Source organism: Callionymus lyra, chromosome 6 (assembly GCF_982586985.1).
Source record: "Callionymus lyra chromosome 6, fCalLyr1.hap1.1, whole genome shotgun sequence".
In the NCBI taxonomy this organism is placed as follows: Eukaryota; Metazoa; Chordata; class Actinopteri; order Syngnathiformes; family Callionymidae; genus Callionymus; species Callionymus lyra.
The window spans coordinates 34,611,113-34,638,293 of record NC_141823.1 but is presented as its reverse complement, the minus strand read 5'-3'; the positions used below and the strand labels follow the sequence as shown (position 1 = coordinate 34,638,293).

The window sequence follows — 27,181 nt, the reverse complement described above, 5'->3', positions numbered from 1 at the left end:
GCAGGTTTTCCTTGTCGGTAAAGTACATTTCAAGCAGCTTCACTGTTGTGACACACAAATGGTACAATGTAGTTTCTGATTCAGCCTGAAATGATCTGCAATAGACAGTTACACGATTTATACCATGCCACAATATCAAACACACTCTTCGTAAATCTTTATCTATATAAATAAAACTCTCAAGTGGGTTGAAGTGATATGACTCAAATTGTATTTCGCTCTGGATCGAGCAAAGATGCACTGCGCTCGATTGATCGGGTCTGTCCTTCACCGTCAGCGCAAAAACATTGGTTTGCAGTAGAACAGGGAGAGACATGTTCGAGGCTGCCAGGGCCGCAGGAGCGTTCCTGCTGACGGTGTAACGGACACCCCACACAAATGGGTAGCCCAGCTCTTAGAGGAGAAAGGCGAGTTTGAACCGTGTGGCTACAGCCTGGAGTCTGCTGGATGTTCGTATGTCGGAGTGAATAGTCGTTTAAAATGTTGGAGATGGTGGTGGCGGCGAGCTCTCCCTTCCTGTCGTCTAGGACAAGATGGCAGCAGTGCAGGCGAACTGTGCATGCTATGGATTTTTAAGTCCATGACATGTTCAGAGAAGCCCTGGATTATATTTTAGGTGACTCTATGTGAAGGTGAGTGACATACTTGTCTGTGGGTCCTTACATGTGGAAAGTATTGTACTAAAAGACTGTATTTTTGCCGTGACGTAATGCATTCATAACTTATCAACAAAGTTAGCTAGCTAGCCGATTGTGTAACTTGAAACAAATGCAATTTCGTGGTTAAGAAGCGGTTTGGTAACTTTCTCAATTGAGAGACAAACTAACCTATAAATGTGGATTTATGATCTATATTTCTGGTGTAATAAATATGATGATTTATTTTGCGACCTCTCCAATGTATCGACTGTTCCTGTCTTTTTCGTTTTACAAGCAAACACTACGTCAACAAATACAACGAGGTGTATAGTTTAGATTTGAATTGTCAATTATCATAAAAATTCAAATTTCAATCGACTAAGAATAATTCAAATGGGCTATAACGTATTGAATACCTGAGACCACAGCATAATAAAATGGAGTAAGAGATAAGTACTACATATTTTTAATTCCAACTGCTAAGATACTTAACAAGGCCTTGCTTGTGTAACTGAAATGTAAAAATATCCAAGCTATTTCCATTGTGATAAACCGCTACGTGTAATCCTTCCCTTGAATTAGAGGACTTCACCACTCATTCTCTTGAGAGTAGTCATAACCTCCTCATACCTGGACATGTACTGCTCTCCTTTACTTTATATCCATATAAACAGTGGCCGGCAAAGCTCATTGTTGACTGTTTGAAATGCAGTAATAAATAATTATAACTATAAAAAAACAATGTATACAGCGAACAAGATCTCTATAATTGGGCTATACTATATATAGTATGCTATTACATTACACATCAAACCCATGTTAAGTAAATATTCTTTTTTTGTCTGACTAACATTATTTGTTTCTATTAATCATGTTTTTAAAGTTTTTTTTTTTACTTTCACTTAGTTTATGTCATTTAGAACGGTAAGCTAAAACCACCCAAACACCAAACCTTGCATATTTAAGTAAGTAAGTAAGTGTTCCGCCTCCTGATGGCTTGCTCATCTGTTTCTACAACAAAGTTAAAAAAAAAAATAAAAATAAAAATAATTTATTGGTTAATATCTACTCTCATTTGTTCCAGTTGAATTATCTTATCCAGATTCATTTTTCAATTTTAAAAAACTAAACAAAACGTAAAAACTTCTATTCTTTGCTGAACACAATCATTTGCAGAGAAAAAAAAGCTTTATAGATAGATACATCTTTATTAATGTGAGTTTTCTTTGAAAAAGGTTAACAAGATTTCTATATTGCTCCTGTGATTTTAAAATCTGGCCTCCCATCTAATCAAATATCAAACCGGTTGTCATGACAGTCATGTTAATAAATTACAGGAGCACGGGTCACATGGCCGAGGAATAAGAGGGCTTTTGAGTTCAGGAGCTCACGAGACACCAACAGTACTAAAGTGTTCTTTTTAAAGAATTTCCTTGAATAAAGTTTCTGTATGCTACCCAGAATAACTAGTATCATATGGGGCATAAAAATGGTGTCTAAAAACACCTTTTATAAAGGTTACTGTATAGATGATACTGTAATTTCGTTATGGTTAATTTTTATGTATGCAATCTTACTCTGATTATCATACAAGTTTTTATTTTGCATTTCATTTATTTTAAACCATGTAATGAATGTAATGTAAAACGGCCTTCTTCAATAAAGTATTTGTTCTAAATGCTTTACCTTACTGATAAGTGTCTATGGTACATGTGTCGCATGCTCTAGTGTGGAACATGTAAACACAGTGTAAGTACCATTCGGTCCGCCCTGTCATTTTGGTTCGGAAACTGCCTACGTGATGATGTCACACGCCACAAATGTAAACATCTTTTAAATTTTAACATTTTTTTTATGAGTGATCAGAAATCAAACTTGGCTATTTAAGGACACTTTGTACCACACATCTTCGTCAATCGTATCATTGTCCAAGCATCTATGCGTCTATCACTTGTTGGTCTGACGTGACAGACGCGTGTCGCATGACTTTCACCCCAGAGGAATTTTTGGGCTACATGTGACGGTGTGGCTGATTTGCTGAACTGTGTTTGACTAAAATAACACACTTCTTACTGTGCAATGCAATATAAACACTTAAATGACTATTAGGGGTTACCAAATAAATATATGTTCGAAATTATAAAATGAAATCGAATGAAATGAATCGATTACTCGTACGTTTAATAAGTGGAATAGGACAAGGTTCTGCCAATCAGCGTCATCGTCACTTGTAGCCCCAAAACATTCAGTTTGGGCAAAAGACACGTGTTTTTTTAAAAATAAAAAACATGTTCAATGTTGTAATAGCTCAGTTGAAGTTTCATTAGCTCATAAAAAAGCTTTTAAAATCGATCGATCTATCTAAAAAGATGTCCACATTTGCGGCGTGTGATGTCATCACGCAGGAAGTGTTTGAACCGAAATGACCGAAATTGTACCCTACAACGGCACTAACTGTATTTCACTTTTTAAGTAAAAAAAACATTATTCTCAGGTTAGTCAAAAATCCGTTTTTGTAACATTTGTTAATAGTGTAAAGAGCTATTCAAATTGACTTCCGTTTTAGGTTAGCTGGCTTGTTATATTTCATCATCTGTCTGTTTGCAAAATATTAGTGCTTTACACTATGGATTTTTGTTTCTGTTTTGGCCATTGCTGAGTGATGTTCTGTATACTTTTATGTATTGTGTTCTTCCCAGATGACACGTGGACCATATAAAAAACATGTAGAGTCACTGATGTTAATCGCAGAATCATAACATTCTGATTATTCCTTTTTATGTTCAGTTTTCTTTCAATTTATGTGAAGGAAAAAAAGCAGAACACTGAGTAGACCGGACTAATCAGACCAATGTTTGTGGTGTGTTAAAGTTGCATTTAGCAAATTAACAATATTTCCCAATAATAAAGTTGTCAACATCTACTGTGGCTTAGTGAGCATGGTGACAATGGGTATAATGCATTTAAGGTAATTGGAGACGTGGACACTTTGATGCTTTGTGACTGAATGCTGGTTTGTTTGTCCGTAGCTTGTTTTGTCTCTCTTTATTCACTGGTTGCTTAGAGACCCACAGTTGGATGCTTTGAAATGGCAGTGAAAGGTCAATTCAGACCGTTACGAGGTTAATCATTTTCTCTGTGGAGATAATACCAGGATGCATCTCAACCGATATGCCACGTACTATATCTTATATACCTATAATTAAGGGGGAAGATTCTTGATTCAGTGAAAAAAAAAAAAAAATACTGGGATAGTTATTCTTTTTTTCCTTTTATTCAACTATATTCAGTGTTTTTAGCCTCTGAAAAACTGTAAACGGTTGTCAAAAGTTGAGGTTTATACAATAGCTTTAACTTCCATTCGACAGGGTATACAAATTCAGTAATAGTTTGAACCATGTTTACCTAAGCATGTCGGCAAATTTGTTTTTGAGGTCCATATAGTTGTTCTATCATCATTGTAAGTCCTGATAATTTCTCTTTTTTTCTCATGCTGGAGTAATTAAAACATGTATTTCTATCTCTATAGGTATGGCCTCAAAAGTCCTGGTCTACCCACCACACATCTATCCAACCCAGACAAGTGCCTTTAGCAGTGTGAAGAAACTCAAAGTCGAGCCCAGCAGCTGTGTGTACCATGAGAGGGCCCACCCGCGGACTTATCTAAACAGAAGAAGCCTTGGCATCGTGCACCTAACAAAACAAGCCCACTCACTTTTTTACCGAGACTTGGAAGCGGGTGTGAAAGGGCGTGGTGGACAGAGTTACCCTGTTCAGACAGTTGTGGTACGTGGTGTACAGCGACAACAGCCTGGGAAGAGAGGAGGAGGACCAGACTCAACTGCTGCCCAGGGTGCAGGGGCTGTTCACCCCGAGGGCAAGGAACAACTACAACAACAAATAAAAAAACAGCAACAGCAGACAGACTCGGCAAGTGGAGGCAGCGGCAGTGGAGCCACAGGAGCAAGAGGAGGGGGAAGGGGAGAGGGTTGCTGTGGAGGGGGTGAAGAAAGCAAAGGGAAAGAAGGAGGCAGTGAAACAAACTGTGCAGGTTTGAACTCAAATGACAGCTCTCAGGGATGTGGGCTGAAACGTAAAAGCGAGGACTTGGATAATCAAGGGAGCACCATGCAGATTGTGGAGGAACTCTCAATGTTGCCTGCTATGTTGCAAACAACGAATGTCGGGAACGCAGCGGCTGCTGCACCTCCAGCAGTAGTGGGTGGAGGGCAGGCCTCCAAACCGGGGGCAGCAGGGGGAGCACCAGGGGGTGATGGGGACTATCAGGTTGTACAACATGAAGTCCTATGTTCCATCAAGAATACTTATGAAGTGCTGGATTTCTTGGGGCGTGGCACTTTCGGCCAAGTTGTGAAGTGCTGGAAAAGGGGCACGGGTGAGGTTGTAGCTGTGAAGATTTTAAAAAACCACCCTTCATATGCACGACAGGGCCAAATTGAAGTGGGTATTCTTGCTCGTCTGAGTGGGGAAAATGCGGACGAGCACAACTTGGTGCGAGCATTTGAGTGCTTTCAGCACCGCAGCCACACCTGTTTGGTGTTTGAAATGCTGGAGCAAAACTTGTATGATTTTCTAAAGCAGAATAAGTTCAGCCCACTGCCCTTGAAAGTAATAAGACCTGTGCTGCAGCAGGTAGCCACAGCCCTGAAGAAGCTGAAGAGCATGGGTCTGATACATGCAGACCTTAAGCCAGAGAACATTATGCTGGTGGACCCAGTGAGGCAACCCTACAGGGTGAAGGTGATTGACTTTGGCTCAGCAAGTCATGTGTCCAAAGCAGTTTGTTCCACGTACCTGCAGTCTCGGTACTATAGGTAAGTGTAAAACATTTTATGTATGAGTGTTGAGTAAAGTTAAGGCTTTTGTTTTATTCAATGTGTGTCTCCAAACTGCAACAGCTGGGGTAAATATGTCCTTCCTTGAGAAAAACAAGAAAATGTCTCCCATGCTCCACAACATCCTGTCTACCTAAGATACACATACCACAGAGACTTAAAACATGTGACCCACCAGTGTCTTAGCCAAATATCAGACTTCCTGTTTCTACTGCTTGGGAACAAAACATGCTTTGACAATAAGATGACATGTTTATGTAAACAATAAATTATTGTTGTGTGTTTATAGTTGCCTACTTAAATGAATAACATTGAATCATCTCGTCAAAATAATCCAAACTTTGCTCAGTGAAATCTCAAATGGATTCAAGCTTTAGCTGCTAAATCATAGTTAACATTTTCCCTTTAAGTAAAGTCAACAATGGCTGTTTTCTCAACTTGTTAATCGATGTCCACTTTAGGTCAGGGTTATGACAGCACGTTTTTATTGATCACGTAGTTGAAAACTTGATTAAGGTAAAAACACATGATTATGAGAAAGGGCATTGATTTTTCTGCTCGTTTCGACATTGCTGTTTAAGAAACTCCCAAGATAACAAACTCGGTGACGCATTACCTCTCTAAAATGCAGTCAAACCATGGCATGAACATTTTTTCATCTACCTGTACTTTGTCAGATCTATAATTGTGATTCTTTTTTCTGATTTTGCCTGTACATCTGATTTTGAACTGGCTTTTACAACACCACAATGGCTTGAAAATGATGTTTGTAAATCCCAAACTATCTAAACAAACAATGTTGAATATGAGATAGTAGAGAGTCAAAGATAATTAAAAAAGATGACTGTAATTCCCTTCTAATTAACATTTTTTTCCAATCAAATCTCAACGGCAGACAGTTGATATCCTCACCTCTCAGCTGGATTACTCATAAATATAATTATTTCAAGCTATAGTGTGTTCAGAGAAGAAGTTTATTGTGAATGTGCAGGGAATCTACTGATGTATCATGTGGACTATTTTACATATTTAACATTATGTTTATACATTATTATCATGACATGTACATGAAACCAAGAAACCAAGAAACCGCTAAGTTTCACAAAGTAGTTTTAAGATTATAATGAAGTTTCTCGTGACATGTTTTAACTTGGGTTTCAAACAAAGGCCATATCTATATCTGTTCTGTTTTGCAAGTTTATCTTCATGTGATTGGGACCAAAACCAAAATAGAAAACTTTGTACTCTTTCAAACAGCGTTGTGAGCACTGTCAGAGATACTGTAACTGAGAGTGAAGTTGCCCAAAATAAATTTTGAGGCACAGGACGAGTGTGTTTTGACATCTATAGATGGTGAAGCACATGGCAGGCAGGATGAACTAGGGGCAGCTTGAAATACATGTGTGCTCATTTTGCTCATTCAAGGACAACCAGCTGTATCAACATCCAATGGATTTGTATTCTGGTGTTTTTTCTTTCTTATTAATGCAGTATTCAATATTTATAGGACAGTAACCCGCAACCAGAATGGATATCAAGTTTATTTGTTGGGCTGTGTATTTTCAAGAAGCTGGCAATAAGATGCGCATCACGATACATGTGTGACGGTACAATGTATTGCGATACTGCAGGGGCAACGACATATTGTTTCTTTTAAAGGATGTAAAAATAATAGCATAGTAAACATTCAATGCTATTACATGCTTAACATCATCTATATTAAATGTACTGAATCCGGTCAGATGTAGACAAAATCATTAACTCAAGACATCTAACACCAAAATAACTCGTCTAATTAGGGTAAGACCCCCTGTCCCTAAAGGGGACCGCAAAGGACCCAAGAAGCACTTTGATGGAGTAACGAGGAAGAAATGGTTATGAAGTGAGGTATTTTACATTATTTAATTGATGACAATAAAAATTTAAGTTTTTTTAAATCATGCTATGTAACTCAAACTCCACTCTGCAATCATCTTCACCTGGTCCACTCCTTCAAATATCCAGCTGGGATGTGTGACTTCAGTCCATGAGTAGCATGGAATGCACATGGAATATGTTGTATATGGTCCACTATTCACTGTCATCTGTCAGATTTAGGACACGGCGACCTCTCTGGTGGCCCAAGGGGGGCGTTTCCAATTGATGTACTAGGTGACGGCCGATCGACCACAAATGCTCCACGATAAATGAATAGTACATTGCGCAGCCCTAGTTGAGTGTCTTACTGCTTCACTTGTAAGTCATGCGATCAGGCAAAACAAATTCAATTTCAAGCCTTTATATTGACTTAGACCAGCCTGAGGCAATGTACTTGACACTGTTTACATGACCCAATTAACTAACTTTGAAGAAAGGCATCACCTTTACATGCTTTGAATCTAAACACTTTTCACAAGTTGCCTCTATTTTCTGTTCCCTTTGTGGGCTGGTTGGATGCCTTCTCACATATTGTTCTGGCCACAGTGGGCAGTAATGGGAGGATCAAAGATCTATTTCTGGACTGTGAGATAATGTCTGGAATTGCAACCGTACACTGGCAAATACATGAAGTCCTTGCTGTCCACATTTTACATTTTCATTATATGTTGGAGCTAGCTTTTTTCTGCAAGTTGTCAGCACTTCGATTATCCTGTGTCGTTATAAAATGAAAACCCAACTAGACTTAAGTTTAGTTAAGTTTGAAAAAATTATATATTATCTCCTGGAAATGTTTCAATTCTAATAGTGTTTCGGCAGTGCATTTTTCAACTTTTAGAATTATTTTGTATTTTATTATTTAAAATACACTTGATACTGTTAATTTGAGTAAGAAGTCCATGGAAAGGTTATCATTGGGACAACTAATTTATACTATATCGTTTTAAAACCTAAAACTCTGCACTAAAATCAGATGGTGCCATGTGTGACCATATCCTAAAATGTTACATTTAAATATATGAGTACACACTCATACCATACGCTTGGTTTATTGTAATTTTTATTTTCTTTACTGATATATTTTGACCTAGTATTGTTACCCCCAGCTGCTTCCAAACTATTAATTTCAAAATGTAATTAAATTCACAATCTTTAAAAAGTAACCTGCATCTTTAAAACAAGTGCACTGACCTACACAGTCAAACTAGAGTGGCTTTTAACAAGCTATCATTGGCCTGATAATATAAAAACTATCCAAGTATATAACTCCACCTTTACAAAACTGTGCAAACTAGGGATGAAAACAATAAATAGATTATCGATTAATTGTCAATAATGTCAATTTTTTTTTTTTATTAACCTGTAATTCCTGGCGAGTCTGCATGAGGGCGCACTTAATGCCAGAAATACTTAATGTTTCCAATGTCGTTCTAAATTTGAATTAAGAGGGAATACAATTGAGAAAGAATTGAGTAGAACTTTCTGCTTCTTTGAATCTTAAGTCTTAGAAGAGACTAGAAAGCAGCATGGGTTTGAAGGAGGTGCATGTGTAGACTTCTGGCCACAATAAAAATAATATAAAGAATGAATCCGAAGTAAACTGTGGGGCAACCAAAGACATCTTTTCTATTTTTTCCCTACTGCTCGGCAAACCTTCATTACAGATACAATTTACCTGTGACTCTTCACAGCTAGGTTTGATCTTACCCAAGACACAGCAGCCCATGTGTGGTTAATTATTTTTAATTGTATGCATTATCAGGGAGGAATTAAATTAATTGGGAATTTGTGTCTAGCATATTTCTTGGAGCAGACGATGTAAATGAAAGTTATTTTCTTGCATCTGGCCCTGGCATTATCACAAGGCTGCTTCTCATCTTGCTATCCATAGTACCTTAACTTGTATGCCATGTTGTCAGGATGGAAAATAGATCTGGTTTCATTGGAGCGCAGAGAAGGCCATGAGAACGGCAACCATGGCAACATGTTAGGAAGAGTGACTTTTTGTGAAATACTTATTGTATTTCGTTTTGGTTTGTATTGCCTTCTTTGAATAAGTAAGTTTTTCTTTTTTTTTTTTGAAGGAGCATTACAGTGAGTTTATCATCCCCACGGTCGGCTGGGTTCATTTTCCTCCTTTATCTCAGTCTCAACTCCTTCCACAACTGTTCAGACTCATATCATCTCTTGTTTTCTCAGCCCGGGAGAGCTTGTTTTTATGCAGGTGACGGCCCTGTTTTTTGAATAATTGTGTGAAATTAGATCGTCTATAAGTAGGAATCGAGATCACGTTTCTTTTTTATACGATTAATCGCGCAGCCCTAATTTCAAGTGTAGTTCCTGTAATTTTCCATCTTTATTTTCCAACTGTATTTTAAGGAATGCAAAGATAGTGATACATAAAGAAAAATATATTTCGTATCAGTTGTCTAAACTGTCTTAAGGATAAAAATTATTCAAACCTTTTCTCCAACTTTGTGCTCTTACGTTCTTGTCTTAATTACTTTTAACAAAATATCTAGAAAATTATGTTTAATTTCTTCCCATTTTTCTAATAATCAGGCCTCAATTCTACAGCAAACATTTCAAAAAATGTAAGGGAATAATTAATTCTAATGAAGTTAAAATATACAGTATTTAAATGTTAAAGTAAAAATATATTTTATAATAATAATAATAATAATAATAATGTCTATTTATATAGCGCCTTTCTAGACCAGGGTCACAAAGCGCTTAATACAATGTCAATGCAAACTGCTTTTGTTTGATTATCAAATACTATAAATATATGTATTGTGCTTGATCTTTTCTGAATTAACTTTCCATTTATCCATTAAATTTGCACTTGAAATCCACTGTTTTCTTTATTTTGCCCCTTGAAGTAGTGCTGTATGTACAGTTTGTTCTAAATAATTGTCTAGACCGACGGTTTGCATGTTCGTCACTCATACTCATTACTGATGTAGTTTACAGTCTTTGTTTTGTCTCACAAACACTAATGGTTGTTGGCAATTGTCATCTAGCTCAAGTCTATTTGATTCAACATATGTGAGTCACCTCTCTGTTAAGTGGCAGTTTTGGGCCATGATGGTGCAAGACTTTTTTAAAGAAGTGGCAACGTAACTTAAACCTGCCTGGATGAGCTTGAGCAGACTCTCTTATCCCATAGTGGTTGACCTGCTAACCCACTGGTTTAGCTCCTGCTGATTTACCAGTCCAGCGCACAAAATGTCACTTACAAATGCAGATGCACAAATCAGACTTGTTATCAACGATCCAATTAATTAAAAAACTGCTTTAGTAGAAAATAATGCATCCTTGGTTTCTAATAATGATGATATTTTCTGTTAATAAATTATTTGTATCTTTCTGTTTTCCCCACAGGGCTCCAGAGATTATTTTGGGATTACCATTTTGTGAAGCCATAGACATGTGGTCCCTCGGGTGTGTAATAGCTGAGCTTTTTCTTGGCTGGCCCCTTTACCCCGGGGCTCTGGAGTATGACCAGGTAAACAACCATGTCTTTGCTTCTTTTGTCCTCCATCCTGTTTTGTGGTTTTCTGATTCCTTTTCCAAAAAAATGTTATTGAAAGAAATGGACAAAAAAGACTGTGATTTGTGCTACAAAGATGGAATTTAATCTTGATCAGTAGTGTTTTTACAATAATACATTTTACATAAAAGTTTGTTTTTCCATCAAACTTAACAATGGTAGTTTCTGTTACTGTACTGCTGTTTGAGTAGCGCTCATAAGTTAGTCTTACTTCCGTGTATTTACTGAGTAGTAAGTCAGATCGCCGGCAAGACGCGTTGCCATAGCAACCGAGCCTAGCAAGCTGCACCACACAGCTCACAGAAAGACTTGTAAATATGTAAACAACAACAAGACATAGAAGTACAAATTGACAACTTTACAGAACGTGACACTGATTGGTCAAAATGCGCATTTAAGAAATGCTTGATTTATACAATAAACAATTATAAATTATTGTACATGTTTCCGATATGCATATCGCACGTGCCAATATCTCGTTATCGATATTTTATAAAAATGACAATAAACACTTATGTAAGAATTAAAGTATTGTACTTGTCATATCTTTAAACAATTGTTCATAAAAGCTTGAGAGTCATCGCCGTCAGTCTGAAAATTGAAACCAATATCTATTGGCCAACTGCAGCTTCACAGTTTAAACACTGTGGATAGCAGAATTTAAAATTGGCATAACAAACATGGCTCATGAAACGACTATAAGATGGATATTTTTTTCAACAACATATAAACTGTTAAACCGTTATTTTTTGTGCCCAAATATTGCTTCTGCAGATGTACAAACATTTTCTGTTCAAATGGTGGGAAAGTGAAAAGAAAAAAAACGATATTTTGTGCTTGAAGGAAGACTGATGCATTTTTGTTGCTGGACAAATATGACCAGGAGTTAATTATACAAAGACATTTTGGAGCCAGAGTCACTATGCGACTTGATTCAGCTCTTGTCTGAGTTAGTAAGCATAAAAGGTTGTTCTTTTGATTGATGGCTTATCTATTAGGAGCTGCCCCTCCCAGTTACTGTCTTCCTAGGACAAGACTGATCTGGGCTTACGTTGAGCGGCTTTCTACTGCCCCTGGGCCTTTTCTACTCAAAGCCTGCCAGCAAAGCCTGAATCATATTCTGCACTGTCCCAACGCACACCCTGCATTAAACCTCTTTGCCCTATCAGCTCTAATGCCAAAGTATTTCTGTGACCCAGCATTATTTTCTGTGCTCTTCTCAAGGCAGATATATGAGAAATCAAATCAATTTTCAACTTGATGACTTGAAAATCAGTCTGTTGTCAAAGATTTTAGACATCATTTTGTGTAAAGAAAAATCAAGTCAGCTGTTTAAAGATCTCTCTAAGTGATTGATTTTAGTTACTATGAGCGCGGGCTTAGGCAAGCATTTTGTACCAACAAGTCGTTTTCTTCTACCTAGAATAACTGGCTGAACATGAATCCTGAAATTCATCCTCATTGTCACTGGCAGATCTAAATTATTTTTGTATATATTCAGAGCAATGATAAGTAAAAAGTAAATGTATTAGTACTAAAGCTTAAATTTGATTGTCAATAGGGATGCACCAATCCAATTTTTATCATCCTGATATCGATATCTGGGTTTTTCTGTTAGTTAACACAGCTAATTTGCTTATTTATTACATCACATTTAATTAAAAACCAAAGTGATACAGTCCTCACGCAGCAATCTGTTTATGAAGGCTGTGTATCATTTCCAGTTTCCATACCAAATCAATTTTGATCTTTAAGGTTCTGAGTCTGTTCATTTTGATTTGATTCAGAATCTGCTCTTGAATAATGAAAATGGCTCAAAGTGACAGTTCTCCCAATATTTAAATGACACTCATTTTCAACTTAATCTCATGTCGATTATGGGTTGGTATTATTTTAAGCTTGTTGTCCCGCGTCTAATGTCACGCAAGATTCACCTGGAGTTTTTCTTGTCTCTGTAGCACAATTTCTCAATTTCCTGAATTTTGGATGAACTATCACTTTAACTGTATTACAGTCTACTTTTTTTTCTCCTCATTTTAAAAACAACAGTTCTACTACATGCATGATATGCCCTCTACAGGCGGTCGCTATAGGTTACGTTGCATTTTGATGTTTTGTAGTTTGGAAGTGGCGTTAGAATCAGCTGGTAAAGTACTCCACGAAATCATTGAGCCAAGGGTTAAAGTGAATTGCCTCTCTCTGCTTGTTTTGCTTGCCACCGCTGGAGAGTCTTGTCGTTTCAGGCCGAAAGTCAAACGAACATAGAATTAAATTAGATTGAAATTTGTGATTTGAAAACCACCTCAGCTAAAGGAACAATGAAATCTCGAAAGATCTTTGTTGAGGACTGAGGGCGAGAGCTTGCCCCACTGCTTTTAAAATTGATGTTTGGCCATATTTTGGCTTTCATTTATATTAAGTAAACCAAAAGATTAGTGTGATTATTGTGAGGGCCCCAGCAGCAACCAATCAGCCATCATGAAAATAGAGCATATGCAGAACTTAATTATGGGAGTTCACTGTTTTGTTGGCAACAGAAGTAAGGTGGGTGTGATAATAAGTGCCTCCCACTAAGTTCTCTAGAAGTAATTTAGTTTATGTGCCGTTTAAATAAAGTAATAAGAACATTGTGAATAAAGCGTCTGTGTGTCCCAAAAAAGCATAGAATCCTGATGTGACAAGGCATAATCCTGTCAGCACAGAGCTTGTTTGTCTGTAAAAACCCATTGTAGTATTGGTTGACTGGGCTGCAGAGCATCATGGCTACTGTTGATATTCACTCCAAGTCAGCCTAACTTGGACTTCCTTTTATTGTCATTGCACAGAAAAACACCGCAGTGGCAACGAAATTTAACCGTTAAAAACACAGCATAGAATGAATTTATATAAATATTAATAAGTTAATAATATTGCAATATAGTATAAATAGAATAAATAAATAATGTTTTTAAATATTGTGTAAAATGAATGTATATCAAAAAATATAAATATTAATATTAATAAGTTAAAAATATTGCAATATAGTATAAATAGAATTCATAAATAATGTTTTTAAATATTGCATAAAATTAATGTATATAAAAAAGTATAAATGTAAATAACTGAGTCTGTTGTTAAGAGTGATAGGACCTCACACACTTTTCTGCTTTCATAACACTTTAAAGTGGCAGAACGCAATTGAATGGCTTTACTGGTGTCCTGGTACCGAGTGACCAGGCCCGGTGGTTAGGGACTACCTGAAAAAACTTATTGTGAGATAATAAAGAACCATATCAAAGTTGATACCTCTCATGATGACACAATATGTAAATACATTAGTATTTTCTCTGTTTAGCCACTTTAACCTCTCGATTCATATCGTTAGATAAACTAGCTGTGTTATATAGCTATATAGGTTTTTTTTTGTGATTTAATCATAGATGCCATAATTTATATATTAAATATTTATATTTTCAACAGTTTTTCGCGAGTTGAGACCCAAGTGTCTGATTGAGAGTAAAATACAATTTACGAAAACCTCTACAAAAATGTTGGCTAGGTTTCCATTGGATATCTTAAATGTCAGGAGTATGTAAGAAAAAAACACAGCATTTAAGAATTATATACAGGCTTGCATCTGTGTGACACTGTTTTTAAAATTACATTTTGGAGGCTTTAATCTTAAATTAAAGGGAGCATCCATTTATTTTGGTTAATGATACACCCTCCCACAGCTCCTAGTAATTTGGCTCTGGTTTTGTTTTGGCAAGATTACATGAAAACTGTAAACGGTTATCAAGACACGGTAGCCTCAGTGGTGTTAAATAATGTGTTCATGTTTCTCACTTGGAGTGGAACTTGCTGTGCTGTCAGCACTCGACCTGCTGTCCTAGCATGTGTAAATAGATCCCACATAACAAATGTTCATATTAGCTATACTTTTTAAATGATTTTCTAATTTTTGTTGAGGGTTTAAAAGTTTTACAAGTTAAAAAAAAAGTAACTAGTTCGGCTCTTACTACATCCTGTTACAAAGTAAATAATGCGTTGTTATTTTTTTTTATAATTTACTATCGATTAAACAATCTAGCTTTACATTTGTGTGGAATCAGTGTTGACAACTGAAGCTTTGCTCTTGGTGCCTTGTTCTAAGCATTAACCCTTTAATGCTTGTTTTCGTTAGCACTGTGTTTTATTGACACCCTCTCGCCTTTGTATAGCCTAGCATCTGGCAAGGCATACTAACTTGATTTGGTGTTCACATAAAAGACTATGAATCGATAGATTACAAGCTTATCTTTCACTCAGGGTTACACACTTCCAGTGGGAGTGTCTTTTATTCAACGGAGCGACTGTCATATGACAGACTGCAACTGATTTTGAAAATGCACTGAATCAAGTGGCTTTGCTGTTTGACTACAAACAATCATGTAAAACTGTTGATTTTTATGGATTTCTTTTGGCTAAAAGATGACCTGTATTTATCAAAAATGCTTACCCAGAATTATTTTTTCCATCCAGATTCGTTACATCTCACAGACTCAAGGTTTGCCAGCAGAACACATATTAAACTCTGGGACAAAGACTACAAGGTTCTTCTGCAGAGACTCGGACTCCCCTTATGCAGCATGGAGACTAAAGGTACACAACAATTCCACGCCCTCACATGAAGTTTAAAACCTACCAGTATTACTGTGACGCTTACAGGCAAAACAACTTAAATTCTATTTGCATCCAGTCAACAGATGGACATGAGACTGAGACTGGGATGAAGTCAAAGGAAGCGAGAAAGTACATCTTCAGCTGTTTGGATGACATAGTGCATGTATGTATATTTTTAAGTACTGTTCTATTTAAAGCCTGGGGGTGGGGGTGGTTAAGTTACTAATTATGTTTGGAAGGTTTCTAAAGAGGATGTAGCTTAACACGGTTGTATTCAGGTAAAACAAAGTTAACAACGTTGCGTTTTAACAAGCTACAACTAAACAAAATATGGGGTACAAGTACCCCTACTGTCTCTGAGCCCATCTCCTCCTCTTGGTCATCCTTCACTGCTGTATCTTTGGGTGATATTTCAGCACTAGTGAACAAGATGAAACCCTCCTCTTGCTCAGATGACGTCCTTCCTTGTAGGCTTTTTATCAAAGTATTTGATGTAATTGGCCCCTGGGTTACCAATATGGTGAACCTCTCCCTTTCCACAGGGTTTTTTCCCAATGCATTTAAACATGCCATTGTGGAGCCTCTGCTCAAAAAACCAGGCTTAGACCCAACTGACCTCAGTAATTTCAGGCCTATTTCTAAGCTCCCTTTCTTGTCCAAGATCTTGGAGAAGGTGGTGTCCAAGCAGCTGTCTTTGTTCTTGGATCAGAGCGACATCCATGAGAAGTTTCAGTCTGGCTTCCGTAAACATCACTCTACGGAGACAGCTTTACTGAAAGTGTCCAGTGACATCATGATGTCGGCTGACTCTGGTAAATTCACTGTTCTGGTTCTCTTGGATCTGTCGTCAGCCTTTGACACAGTTGATCACCAGATCCTGCTGAGAAGACTAAGGGATGAAGTGGGACTGTCTGGGTCTGTGTTAGAATGGTTCTCATCTTACCTTTCTGGGCGCAGTTTTAGTGTATCTGCCAATCAAATGAGGTCTGAATCGGCAGATCTGTTGTGTGGAGTCCCTCAAGGTTCTGTTCTGGGTCCTTTATTGTTTTTGCTGTACTTGATTCCCCTTGGTAAAATCATTCAGAGATTTCCAGATGTTTCTTATCACATTTTTGCTGATGACATCCAGCTCTACTGCTCTTTTGACCCAACTGAGCCCCAAAGGCTGAACAGCTTAGTCAATTGTTTGCTAGAAATCAAACAATGGCTGAGTGAAAACACTTTACAGCTTAATGTGGACAAAACTGAAACTCTGGTGATTGCTCCTGATGATACGATTCCAGGGTTGAGTCAGTACTTGGGTGACTTAGGTCAGTCTGTCAAACTGAGCCTGAGAAACCTGGGTGTTGTATTTGATAAAGACATGTCTCTTGTTCAACACTGTAGAAAACTGACCAGAAACTGTTTCCTTCAACTGAGAAAAATCTCTAAACTTAGGAAAATGCTGTCACAACATGATCTGGAGCTTGTAATCCATGCGTTTGTTTCTTCTCGTCTGGACTATTGTAACAGTTTGTTTTCATGTCTTAACAAGAAGGAGCTGTCTCGCCTGCAGTTGATTCAGAACTCTGCAGCGAGAATTCTGACCCGCTCTAGTAGAAGAACTCACATTTCTCCGGTCCTTAAAACTCTTCACTGGCTTCCAGTTTCTTTCAGGATCAACTTTAAAATTCTGGTTCTTACTTTCAGAGCTATTCATGGTCAGGCTCCTCCTTACATCACTGATCTGATCCAGCCTTACACCCCAGCTCGGTCTCTGAGGTCTGTGGATCAGAATCTACTTATGGTTCCACGCACACGGCTCAGGACCAGAGGAGAGAAATCTTTTCAGGCTGTTGCTCCTAAGCTTTGGAACAATCTTCCTCTCTCTTTGCGCTTGATGGAGTCTACTGACTCCTTTAAGAAACATCTTAAGACGTTTCTATTTGTGCAGGCTTTTCCTTGAATTTCTCGAACTCCTGTGTTGTTCTCAGTATTATCTTGATCTTTGAAGTATGTACTGTTTTGAGTATTGTTTTGATTGTTAAAGCGCTTTGTGACCCTGGTCTCGAAAAGCGCTATATAAATAAATATTACTTACTTACTTACTTACTTTTCTAGGACTCAGAAACATTCCCCCACTGTAAGAGATTAAAGCTTAAGTTTTGTTTTTAGTTTTCACCTCTTAAAGGGGAATAATAAAGTCATTCAAGGGAATTTGGCAAGTTTTTCAGCTGCTCTTTGTTTCACATATTTAATCAACTTAATTAATGTAAAATGAGGGGCCTTTCTAATTGTATCACTATAAATCATGAAAGTACATAAAATATACGTGCATTTAAACCAAACAAATACTTTGTATTTATTTTATAACATTGATGTCGTAGGTGAACTTGGTGTTGAATCTGGAAGGAAGTGACTTGCTTGCGGAGAAGGCTGATCGTCTGGAGTTCGTAGGGCTGCTGAAGAAAATGCTGTTGATCGATGCGGATGAAAGAATCGTGCCAGGAGAAGCTCTTACCCAGCCGTTTGTGACGATGCAACACCTGCTTGACTTTCCACATAGCAACCAGTGAATACATATCTCCTTATCCTGCAGATGATTTCATATCTATATTAGAAAATAGTTGATTGTCATCGTTTGTCTTTCTGTAGTGTGAAGTCGTGTTTCCACATCATGGATGCTTGCTCCACACGTCCTAGTGCGTATGAGCTTGCTAACAGAAACAAAGGCCCTTTCGTGAGACCAGGGACCACAACTGCTGCTGCCACAGTCAACCATCCATTTAGAAAGATGGCTGTTGTTCACACACAAGTAAGTTGTTCAGAAAAAATAAATAATTTCATTAACGCTGCACACTGGGACCGACCTGACTGATGGAATAATAAAATACTATCTTTCTTATTGTATCTCCTTTGTCAAGTCATATTGATGATAACAAGGCCGTTATTGCCTTTATGTAGGCCGACATCTGTCTCTGCCTCGCTGTCATGACAACAGAATTACGTCATCTTGCCAAGTTCATGGCAACCATGTTAAATTAAGTTGTTGCTGAGGAGAAGACGCGTTCTCTTTGTGCCTTTATTATTATAAAGGTTTTTATTATTTAATTTTATTTAACTGGTAAAGTAGGAAACTTGAGCTGTATTGAGTCGGAGATATTGGTATATGTAGTAGACATTTTAAAATGTAAAAGTTGCTTGATGTCAGATTTATTCATTGTACTTATGTCATACACCAGGCATTGGCCCCATCTGCTTCGTCTGTGATCCACCCTGGAATTCCGCTGCAGGCAGGAAGTGGTCAGTTTGCGGGCAATGAATCATTTCAGCAGGCACTCATTTTGTGTCCCCCAACAATACCAGGTTAAAAGAAATAACCATTATTATTTGGTTGCAGTAGAATGTTTTTAACCCGTTTCTTCCCTGCAGGAGGAATACCCCCAAACACCGCAAAACCACCTGGTTACTCTGTTCGAATGGAAGCATCTATGCCTCTGGGTACTCAAGTGCCCCCAATCCAGCCCATTCAAATAAGACCAGGAGTTATTACACAGGTAAAAGTTTTATCTTACCGTATATAGATTTTATATAATTGAGTAATATACTGTATGTTCAGAGCTTATAAATAATTTGGTGTGATGAAACATGCAGAGCTTACTGTATTGACACATGTCTGTGAAACGTGTGTGAGGTTACATGTTTGAATTGGAAAAAAACTTTAATTTAAGTCCACAGTTGAAACTGGTGCCAAAGGTGTTGCTATGGTGATCAAGTCGTCTATGTTCCCTATTACTGAACAAACGGAGTGGGCATAAAAAGTTTGACTTTTTACATTTGTTTTATGTCGGCATTTACAGCTGAAGTTGGAGGAGACCTTGTGTCAAATTAAGTTTACTCGGCTTTTATATGACTACACATGTCCTGTCTGGAGTGAAGTAAAAGACCAAAGTGTACAGAAAATAAACTAAGTGCAAACAGGTTTTCCAGGATACAAAGGATGGACATAAACCTCTGCTCTCACATGAAGCTTTATACAGTTTAAGTTCAGTTGCATCTGGGGAGGAGCAGCCTTCCACTCTGTAATGGATGAACCCGAGATGGTTTCCATGATCTGTACAAACAATAACGACCTGATCATATTTGTGTATATCTGTTCTTCTTTCTACTGGAGCAGGCCTGGTCAAACCGAGCCCAGCAGATCTTGGTGCCCACATGGCAGCAGGTACCGCCACCTCCACCCACCTTGGCATCTGAAAATGTGGCTGGCTCACGGAGATTAAGCGACTGGGGGTAAATCACTTATTTTTTAAAAGCAATTTTTGCGTAGAATCCAAAATAAAATTTTAGCACGGACAATTAAAACCATATTTAGTATCTTGAGAGCCGCTATGCACCTGTGGTTGCTTTGCTCTGCTACAGGATGAGTCCGCCCATGAATATAAATGATCAATGAGTCATACTCTTCCTTTGAGATGAAAGACTGCATCTATTTTACAAGTAATGGTGCAAATGTTTTGTTTTCTTTATGCAGGAAAGTACATTCCCATGGCAACCATTACAGCTCCTTGATTACACACCATCAATCATTCTTAACCAACCAAATGACCATGCCCACCCATCAGCCCATCAACATAGGCATTGCACATGTGGTATGGCCACAGGCTGCGGCCAACAAGAGAGAGAAGCCTTGTTCGAACAGGTGTGCCTTTTTTATTTATTGTTCACTTGTTTGAATCAACATTTGTTTCCGGATCACTGACACCAATGCTCTCCACAGAGGTAGCATATTTTCCCAAAACACCAACATCCAAAATGCAACATGCCAGTCCCCAAAGATGGCTGACACGGCAAAGAATGTGGTGGATGTCCAGGAAGAGGAGGCCCGGTGCCCAGAAGGACATGTCCTTGTTCAGACACAAGAGCAGGTGGAAGGAGATGTTGAAGTCGATGATGAGAACTGCTGTAAGATCGAGCGAGACTGCGAGGACCTTTCAGCTTCTCAAGAGCAGCGACATACAATGATGATCTCGGACCTAACTAGCCCGTCAGTCAGTGTCATCAGTATAAGCAGTGATGAGGAGGAGAGTTCACAGAGACACCCAATGGGCGAGTAAGTATAAACTGCAGAATAAAGAAATGCAAATTAAAACAAAAGGACTTTTCCTTGCCGATTGCTCATAGCTAATAGTCGAACAACACAACATCTATTTTGATGCTTCAAGTAATGGTTCCTCTGTTGGTCTTAGGTGCAAAGGGAGTGCTGATTGTGAGGCATGTCAAAGCACAGTTAGCATGGAAAGGGTTTGTTCCCTGAGTAGTCCGGACAGCACATTGAGCACGAGCTCTTCATCTTCGGCCCAATGTAGCACATCCCCATGTAAACATCCCAACAGGTAAATGAACTAACAAAAAAAATCCTTTATTACGTATCAACTTTATATCTGTACCTCTTTCCTCTTCCATCCTTGCAGCATGTCTGATGATGAACAAGAGAGCAGCTGTGATGCAGTGGACCCCTCACTAAGCTCAGACGACCATAGCAACAATCCCTTCATGGAACCCCACTTTATCACAGACGGTAATCAGAACTGTGAGCCACGAGTTGCATGTGTCGCCCCGGAGACGGAGCCCAGCAAGCCAACAGTCCGGAATATTACCGTGCCTCCAATGAGGGTTCAGAACAACAAAAACAACACTTCTGTCAGTGAAGCAACCCTCCGTACAGGTAAGAAAGTCTCCTCTTAGAGCCTAAAATATCAACTTGGTTTGGATTCCTAGTAAAAGCTAGCACTTTCCATCACCCTTCCTGTCAGACGCATCTCTGGTTTAAGAGCTTGACGGCCCTACATAAAAGGGCTCTGCTTACTATTCCAGTGCTACCTCCTGTATTTATAGCTGATGATCTGACCTCACTGTAAGCTTGAAAAAGTAGCTTAGTTACAAACTCTTCTCAAATGTCTATTTATATTCTCAAATCATATTCAGTGGACAAACACTTGAGTAGATGATTTTGACTTAATCAAACACAGCGCAGTACACTTTTTTTGCCACAGCTATATGTAATTTCAATTAAGTTTTACATTTATTTTTACATATATGTCCTTAACACCTGTTTCTCTCATCTTATCCGCCCCCCAAAACATGATCACCTCGTTCAGCTTTGGAGTCGTCTTGCCAGTCCAAAGGGCGAGCCATTTCTGGGCGACAACATCATCACTCCACACCCCTCCCCAACCGCCGGCAGAAGATTCCCCCTGCATTCCAGCCCCAGCAGCAACAGCCTATAGGCTTTGGGCAGGTAAAAAATAAAATCTGTGATGTATTGGTTCAATTATAGATGACCACGAAGTTGAGTGGCTTGTTTAATTACAACAATTCAAATGTTTTAAATATAAGAGATATCAAGAGAAAAAGTAGTTGTAAAATTGTACTTGCACTTCTTTTAACCTTTGGGCTTTTTTGGCTTCAAAATTTCAAATAAAATGTGGCGCATGTTCGGGAAATGTTCATGTTTGGCTTTAACTGACTTTAGCTGACTGAGTTTGGATCTGAAACAGAAAAATGTAGATGATTAAGTTTCAAAGAGCCACGAATGATAAGCTAAATATTCCAGACACTCTGCACATACAAACTTTCAGTAAAACGTGCACAACACCATCTGGTGGCCATAAATAAATATCTTAATTTATACTCAATTGTCTCCTGCCAGGTCCAACATTTCACCTCCTGCCATCAGGAATGGAACAGCAACTTCGCCCACCGCAGACCGCAGGCCTATATCCCGCCCACCATGCACGGGCACCCATTCACCCTTTCTCACAACAGCCCAAACCACTCTGCAGGCCCCCACCCACATCTTGGGGGCCACCAGCACTCCCAGCCCACCCTACTTGCATATCCCCCATCTGGCCCTCTAGTCACTGCTACACCAATGGCCCACCTCCTGGCCTCGCCTGGGTCTTCACGGCCCGTCCTTCAGCCGACCTACAGTATCTCCCACCCAGGTGGCATCGTTCATCAAGTCACGGTGGGCATCAACCCCCGCCTCTTACCCTCCCCCACTTTGCACCCCCAAGGGCAGTTCAAACCCCTCTTTCCCCCGCATTCTTACATTGCCTCGCCTGCCTATGCCAGTTTCCCTCTCAGCCCCACCAAAATAAACCAGTACCCCTTTATGTGAACGCCTGCGCACAGGTGCTCTCCACGCTACCTGATGGCTAACCTGAAACCATCAACATGGTTTTCATTTTCAAAACCATGGCACAACCACAGATAAAGCAAGCTATTTTTGAATCACATAGTCATGGGTGTGGTAGAACTAAGCTTTAAAAACAGGAGTTCTTTCAGAGGAAAAATGGAAGGAAATGACGTATGAGTGGTTGAATGAATGAGTAGTTAAACTCACACTTAATGTGTTTTGCACATTTGATATATCTTTGCATTGGATCTTCTACGAATACTCCTCAAAACAGGTAAATAATTGGGGTGGTGTTAATAGTAAGAATTGCACCCCAGATCCCAGCTATTTTTCTATATTGCCTTCTTACATGTGCAAGACACATCCATGTTTGTAAAGCCATCCCAGTCTCTAGCTCTAGATTGACAAAACGCACATGTCGTCCACGGTGTATGTCGTTACAAGTATTTGTACCTTCTCGGTGTCTGTTAGTGTTAGCAATGTCGAGTTGATTAACAGATTTAAAAATATAGGGTCGTTCCTCACGCTGCATGTGGTCTTGCATGAGCAAAAATGTAAACGGAAAGATGCGTCTGCGTCGCTCTTATGTGTGTCACAAGACTCGCTGCATTGTATAACTGTCCCCAACCATAGTGCCTTACATATTCAAGGTTGTAATGTTACTACTTATATACCATTATATTCATGGATATCAATGTACAGGACTGCAGCACTTGAAATTCCAATCAGTTGATGCATCCTATGTGTGACATATATATCTCTATATCTATATATAGATGTATATATGCACATGTGTCTATGTCCATGCATAGCCTGCATGGATGTGATGTATCGTGAAGATGTGGTGCTTTTGTTTTGTTGGCAATTTACTTTAGATTCAGTGTATGATTCAGCGTGTAGTGTTTCTATTCTTTTGAAAAGCAGCATGCTTATGCTGTTGCTAATGCTTGCTGTTTTCTTATTATGAGTTGTTTTCCTCTTTTCTGAATGAAATAGTGTACAAAGTGCAAGTACTGAGTATTGCTTAATATTTGATAATCACGTTCTATTTAGTGGAACTCTTATTATTAACAGTATTTGTACTGTTTGATGAAACTGCAATACAATCTGAATAGTTGTTGATTTTTACTTTATTTTCTGTCTTTGTGTTTTTGGTTTGGAGTGTTTTTTGACTTTGTTCCTAAGATCTGCAGAAGTGTGTTGGGCATGGCTTTGGCTAGGCAAGAAAAAAATGCAAATTAAATCATGATATGGAATTTTCTAAGCCTGAGTGAACCATGCAGTATTCAATATACACACATATATGGAAATATATTATAGAGCTAGACTATTTAGTACAGATGCTTGTTAAGATGTGAGTTAATTGTGTGCAATTCTCTCATTTATGCATGTGTGACAAGGTTAACTTTTCCCTTTACATTATACCATTTGTTTGAGACTTAATCTGTGTCAACATCTTATTTATACATTCCGTCAGGGAGTCTATATACATAGATATAGATGTGTATGTATATCTATATCTGTGTATATATTAGTGGATCCACCAATCACACATACATCATATATGTTTATATATGTTGTTTATGCTGTGCGAGTGTGGGTTTGTGTTTCTTTTGTTAGGGATTTGTTTGTACTTTTGTCTTTAATTTCAAATGTTGCTTGAGCAGCACCAAAGACTGTAATTTGTTTTCTGACTAAGGTAGCTGATCTGTTTGCATAAACCTCTGATATACATAGTATGGGGTTTTGATTTTAAAAAAAAAAAGAAGAAAGTATTTAAAAAAAATGGCTGAGGTTCTGTCTATCTTATTGGGCAATTAACACGTTGTATCATTTCTTTCTTGAATGTATCGTAGTTACGCTGCTAAATTTAACGATTGCCACTTCAATAGCTGTGAAAATAGGTTATTTTTCTTGAGTTTAAAACCTGCCGTTGCTTTTCGTGTGTGTGGGTCCCTAATTAACTGTAATGGAAGTGGTTTTTAAATTTCCGTGCTCATATTTGAAGTGTCATTGTAACTACTGTATTGCTGATGATGAACATTAGTTGCATTTGTTGTTTCTCTGGGTGCGTGTTTTTTTGCATCAGTATTTTATCCTTTTAAACCTTTTCAGGCTCATCACTGCATATAAACGATGTATTGATGTAACTTAATTTTTTTGTACGTTTTCATATTGGCGTTTTGTATACGTTTAAGAAGTGTAGCTTGCGGATTCATCTTTTCGTATAGAGGGTAGACCACCAGCTCGCTGGTGAGTGTTACAGCGGCCCTGTTGGTTGCATGAAAGAAAATGCTTTTTAATGTTTTAACCACAGACGGGTTGTTTGGTTTTTTTTGGGCAGTCTAATCCACTAAACCCCAACAGCTACCCCCAGATGAGTTCCAAAAAGAATGTTTATTATCAGTTAAATTATTTTTATCTGTTCAATGTTATATCCGGTCACTATGGACTGCCTTGTGTTTCAATCGCTTCCCCTTTATCGGACTTGTTTATTGATTTGTGAATGCAAAAATGGTTCCTGACTGAAATTGCCACAGTGTGAGCAGCACTGTGTTTGTGCCTTGAGATTCAGAAAGTGAGAATTAAAATAAGGGATTTCCCTATCATGTTTGTCTAGACCAACAAGAGACTGACCAAACCGGATAACGTCATGACAGGGTCTCTTCACTAATCAGCTGGTGAAAACAGACAAACCATCAAAGCCTCGTGAAACACATTTAGTTATTCAACAGTTGCTGACCTTTCGCAAAGTCACTTTCGCTGAACAGCAGATGCAATACTTAACATTGTGCGGTCATTGCACCACCAAGTGTTCTTAGATATTAATGCGTGACGTCACCCTGCATGTCCACGATAGTCACTCTGCCTGGAAACTGTTCAGTGAAGTTATCGGCACATTCAGCGACACTGTCTGACGAAGCCATCTGTCGCTTCCAAAAATGATTGTTGATTGTCCACATTTGAAAAATATCATCTTTTCTATATTAACTTCATGTCTACACCTTTTTCTTCTGACAACAAGGCATGCACTTGGCAGATAAGCGCTTGTTCCCCAATAATAAGCATGTGAAATGTAATCTGTGTTTCAAGGCCTCCAAAGGTATTCACCAGCAATGCGCCTGCATCAACTCTCCCATACTCTTGTAGGAAAAGAATGGATGCAAGAGGAGAGAACTGTTGTTCGATGTTCCATGTGACTGATGCTGGTTAACTGACACATATTTTTCTAACATTTAACAGATAAAATTGAACTGTTAATAAACACCTTCTGCTGTCCAGTCCATCCATTCAGGGTCCGTTTCCACAAGTTTGATTTGAGGTTGTTTGGCGCTTATTTCTGCTCATCTTTTATCTTCTGGTGTTATTACATGTTATGGAATCGTTCTGATCTTGAAATCTGAACTGTTTTGATACCTGTAGTCTTTTTTTTTTTATGTGTGTGTGGCTTTTTCTTGTTTTCATTTGCTTTTCTATTACGTGCTACACTAGTTTGCCATGTAGCAATTGCACTGTGCAATATTTACAGAATGAGGACTGGGAAAACTAACTATGGATGTGATGTCTCTACAGTTTGTGATAGTGTTTCCTCTCTAGTTCTCAGTGATTTAGGTGTGACCAAGCCTTCTCTACTTTGTCACATTAAGCGGGTTTTCCAGGTGACTCTTTTGGTGAGTGTCAAAATAAGACTATGGTGTATTATTGTTAAGATTCACTTTGAATTAAACTCTTATCAATGCACGTTTTCAGTCTTTTCTGTGTTTGTGTCTGTTCCACTTATTTCATCAAAGGCATATCTGGGGTAGAAAATAGTTCGAGTGCCATAAATAGTCCTTTGCCTGTATTTAAACTGCCATTGTGAGGTCAAATTAAAGCTAAAACTAAGAATCTTTCTTCCCACTTATCCTTTAATCATAAAACGTATTCAAATGTTTTGGAACTTGATATTACTTAACATTACTGTTATCTCTGGGTATTTTTGTTCATGCTTGCACAGTTGTAGGTCTTACTAATTATTACTAAGCCATTTTTCTCTTTTAAACTTTGTTGTAATTTAGGACCGTAAAAAAAGTCAACTGGACACACAGTTTGCTGGTTAGATTCAAATGACACAGCTCTCATTTTCTCTAGATCTTCATGACAGGAGAGGGTTTTCTTTCTTCACGCAGTTGCACACACCTTCTTTTAACTCATCAATTTCCCTGAATGATATTTGAAAGTTTCCCGTTTAGTTTTTGACATTTCTAATTCGTACTTACTAGAAACTTCTTGCCAACCAGCCTCTTATCTTGACTGCAATGTGAACATGCTTAATATGTGATTTGGTTTTAAGTTGCTTTTAAAACTCTTACAGGCCACAGGAAATTACAGGATTCGACCTTGTGACGCATATAAG

The 27,181-nt window shown here is 38.3% G+C and overlaps 1 protein-coding gene across 2 annotated transcripts; it reads left to right on the top strand.

Moving 5' to 3' along the window:
- Nucleotides 1-312: 312 nt before the first annotated feature.
- Nucleotides 313-25,376, top strand: hipk3b (homeodomain interacting protein kinase 3b). 2 transcript variants are annotated; one of them, XM_087792935.1, is made up of 16 exons: nucleotides 313-632; nucleotides 4,168-5,473; nucleotides 10,796-10,919; nucleotides 15,465-15,584; nucleotides 15,682-15,768; nucleotides 17,972-18,156; nucleotides 18,240-18,399; nucleotides 18,827-18,950; nucleotides 19,017-19,141; nucleotides 19,762-19,877; nucleotides 20,119-20,288; nucleotides 20,367-20,697; nucleotides 20,834-20,980; nucleotides 21,059-21,312; nucleotides 21,746-21,885; nucleotides 22,297-25,376. In XM_087792935.1, exons 2-16 carry the CDS (start codon nucleotides 4,170-4,172, stop codon nucleotides 22,765-22,767), a joined length of 3,858 nt encoding a protein of 1,285 aa, XP_087649061.1. In that variant the 5' UTR covers nucleotides 313-632; nucleotides 4,168-4,169; the 3' UTR covers nucleotides 22,768-25,376. The 2 variants fall into 2 exon arrangements, with proteins under 2 accessions (XP_087649061.1, XP_087649062.1); XM_087792936.1 differs by lacking the exon at nucleotides 313-632 and having other exon boundaries at nucleotides 19,020-19,141; nucleotides 20,119-20,286; nucleotides 20,365-20,697; nucleotides 21,059-21,331; nucleotides 21,704-21,885.
- The last annotated feature ends 1,805 nt before the right edge of the window (nucleotides 25,377-27,181 follow it).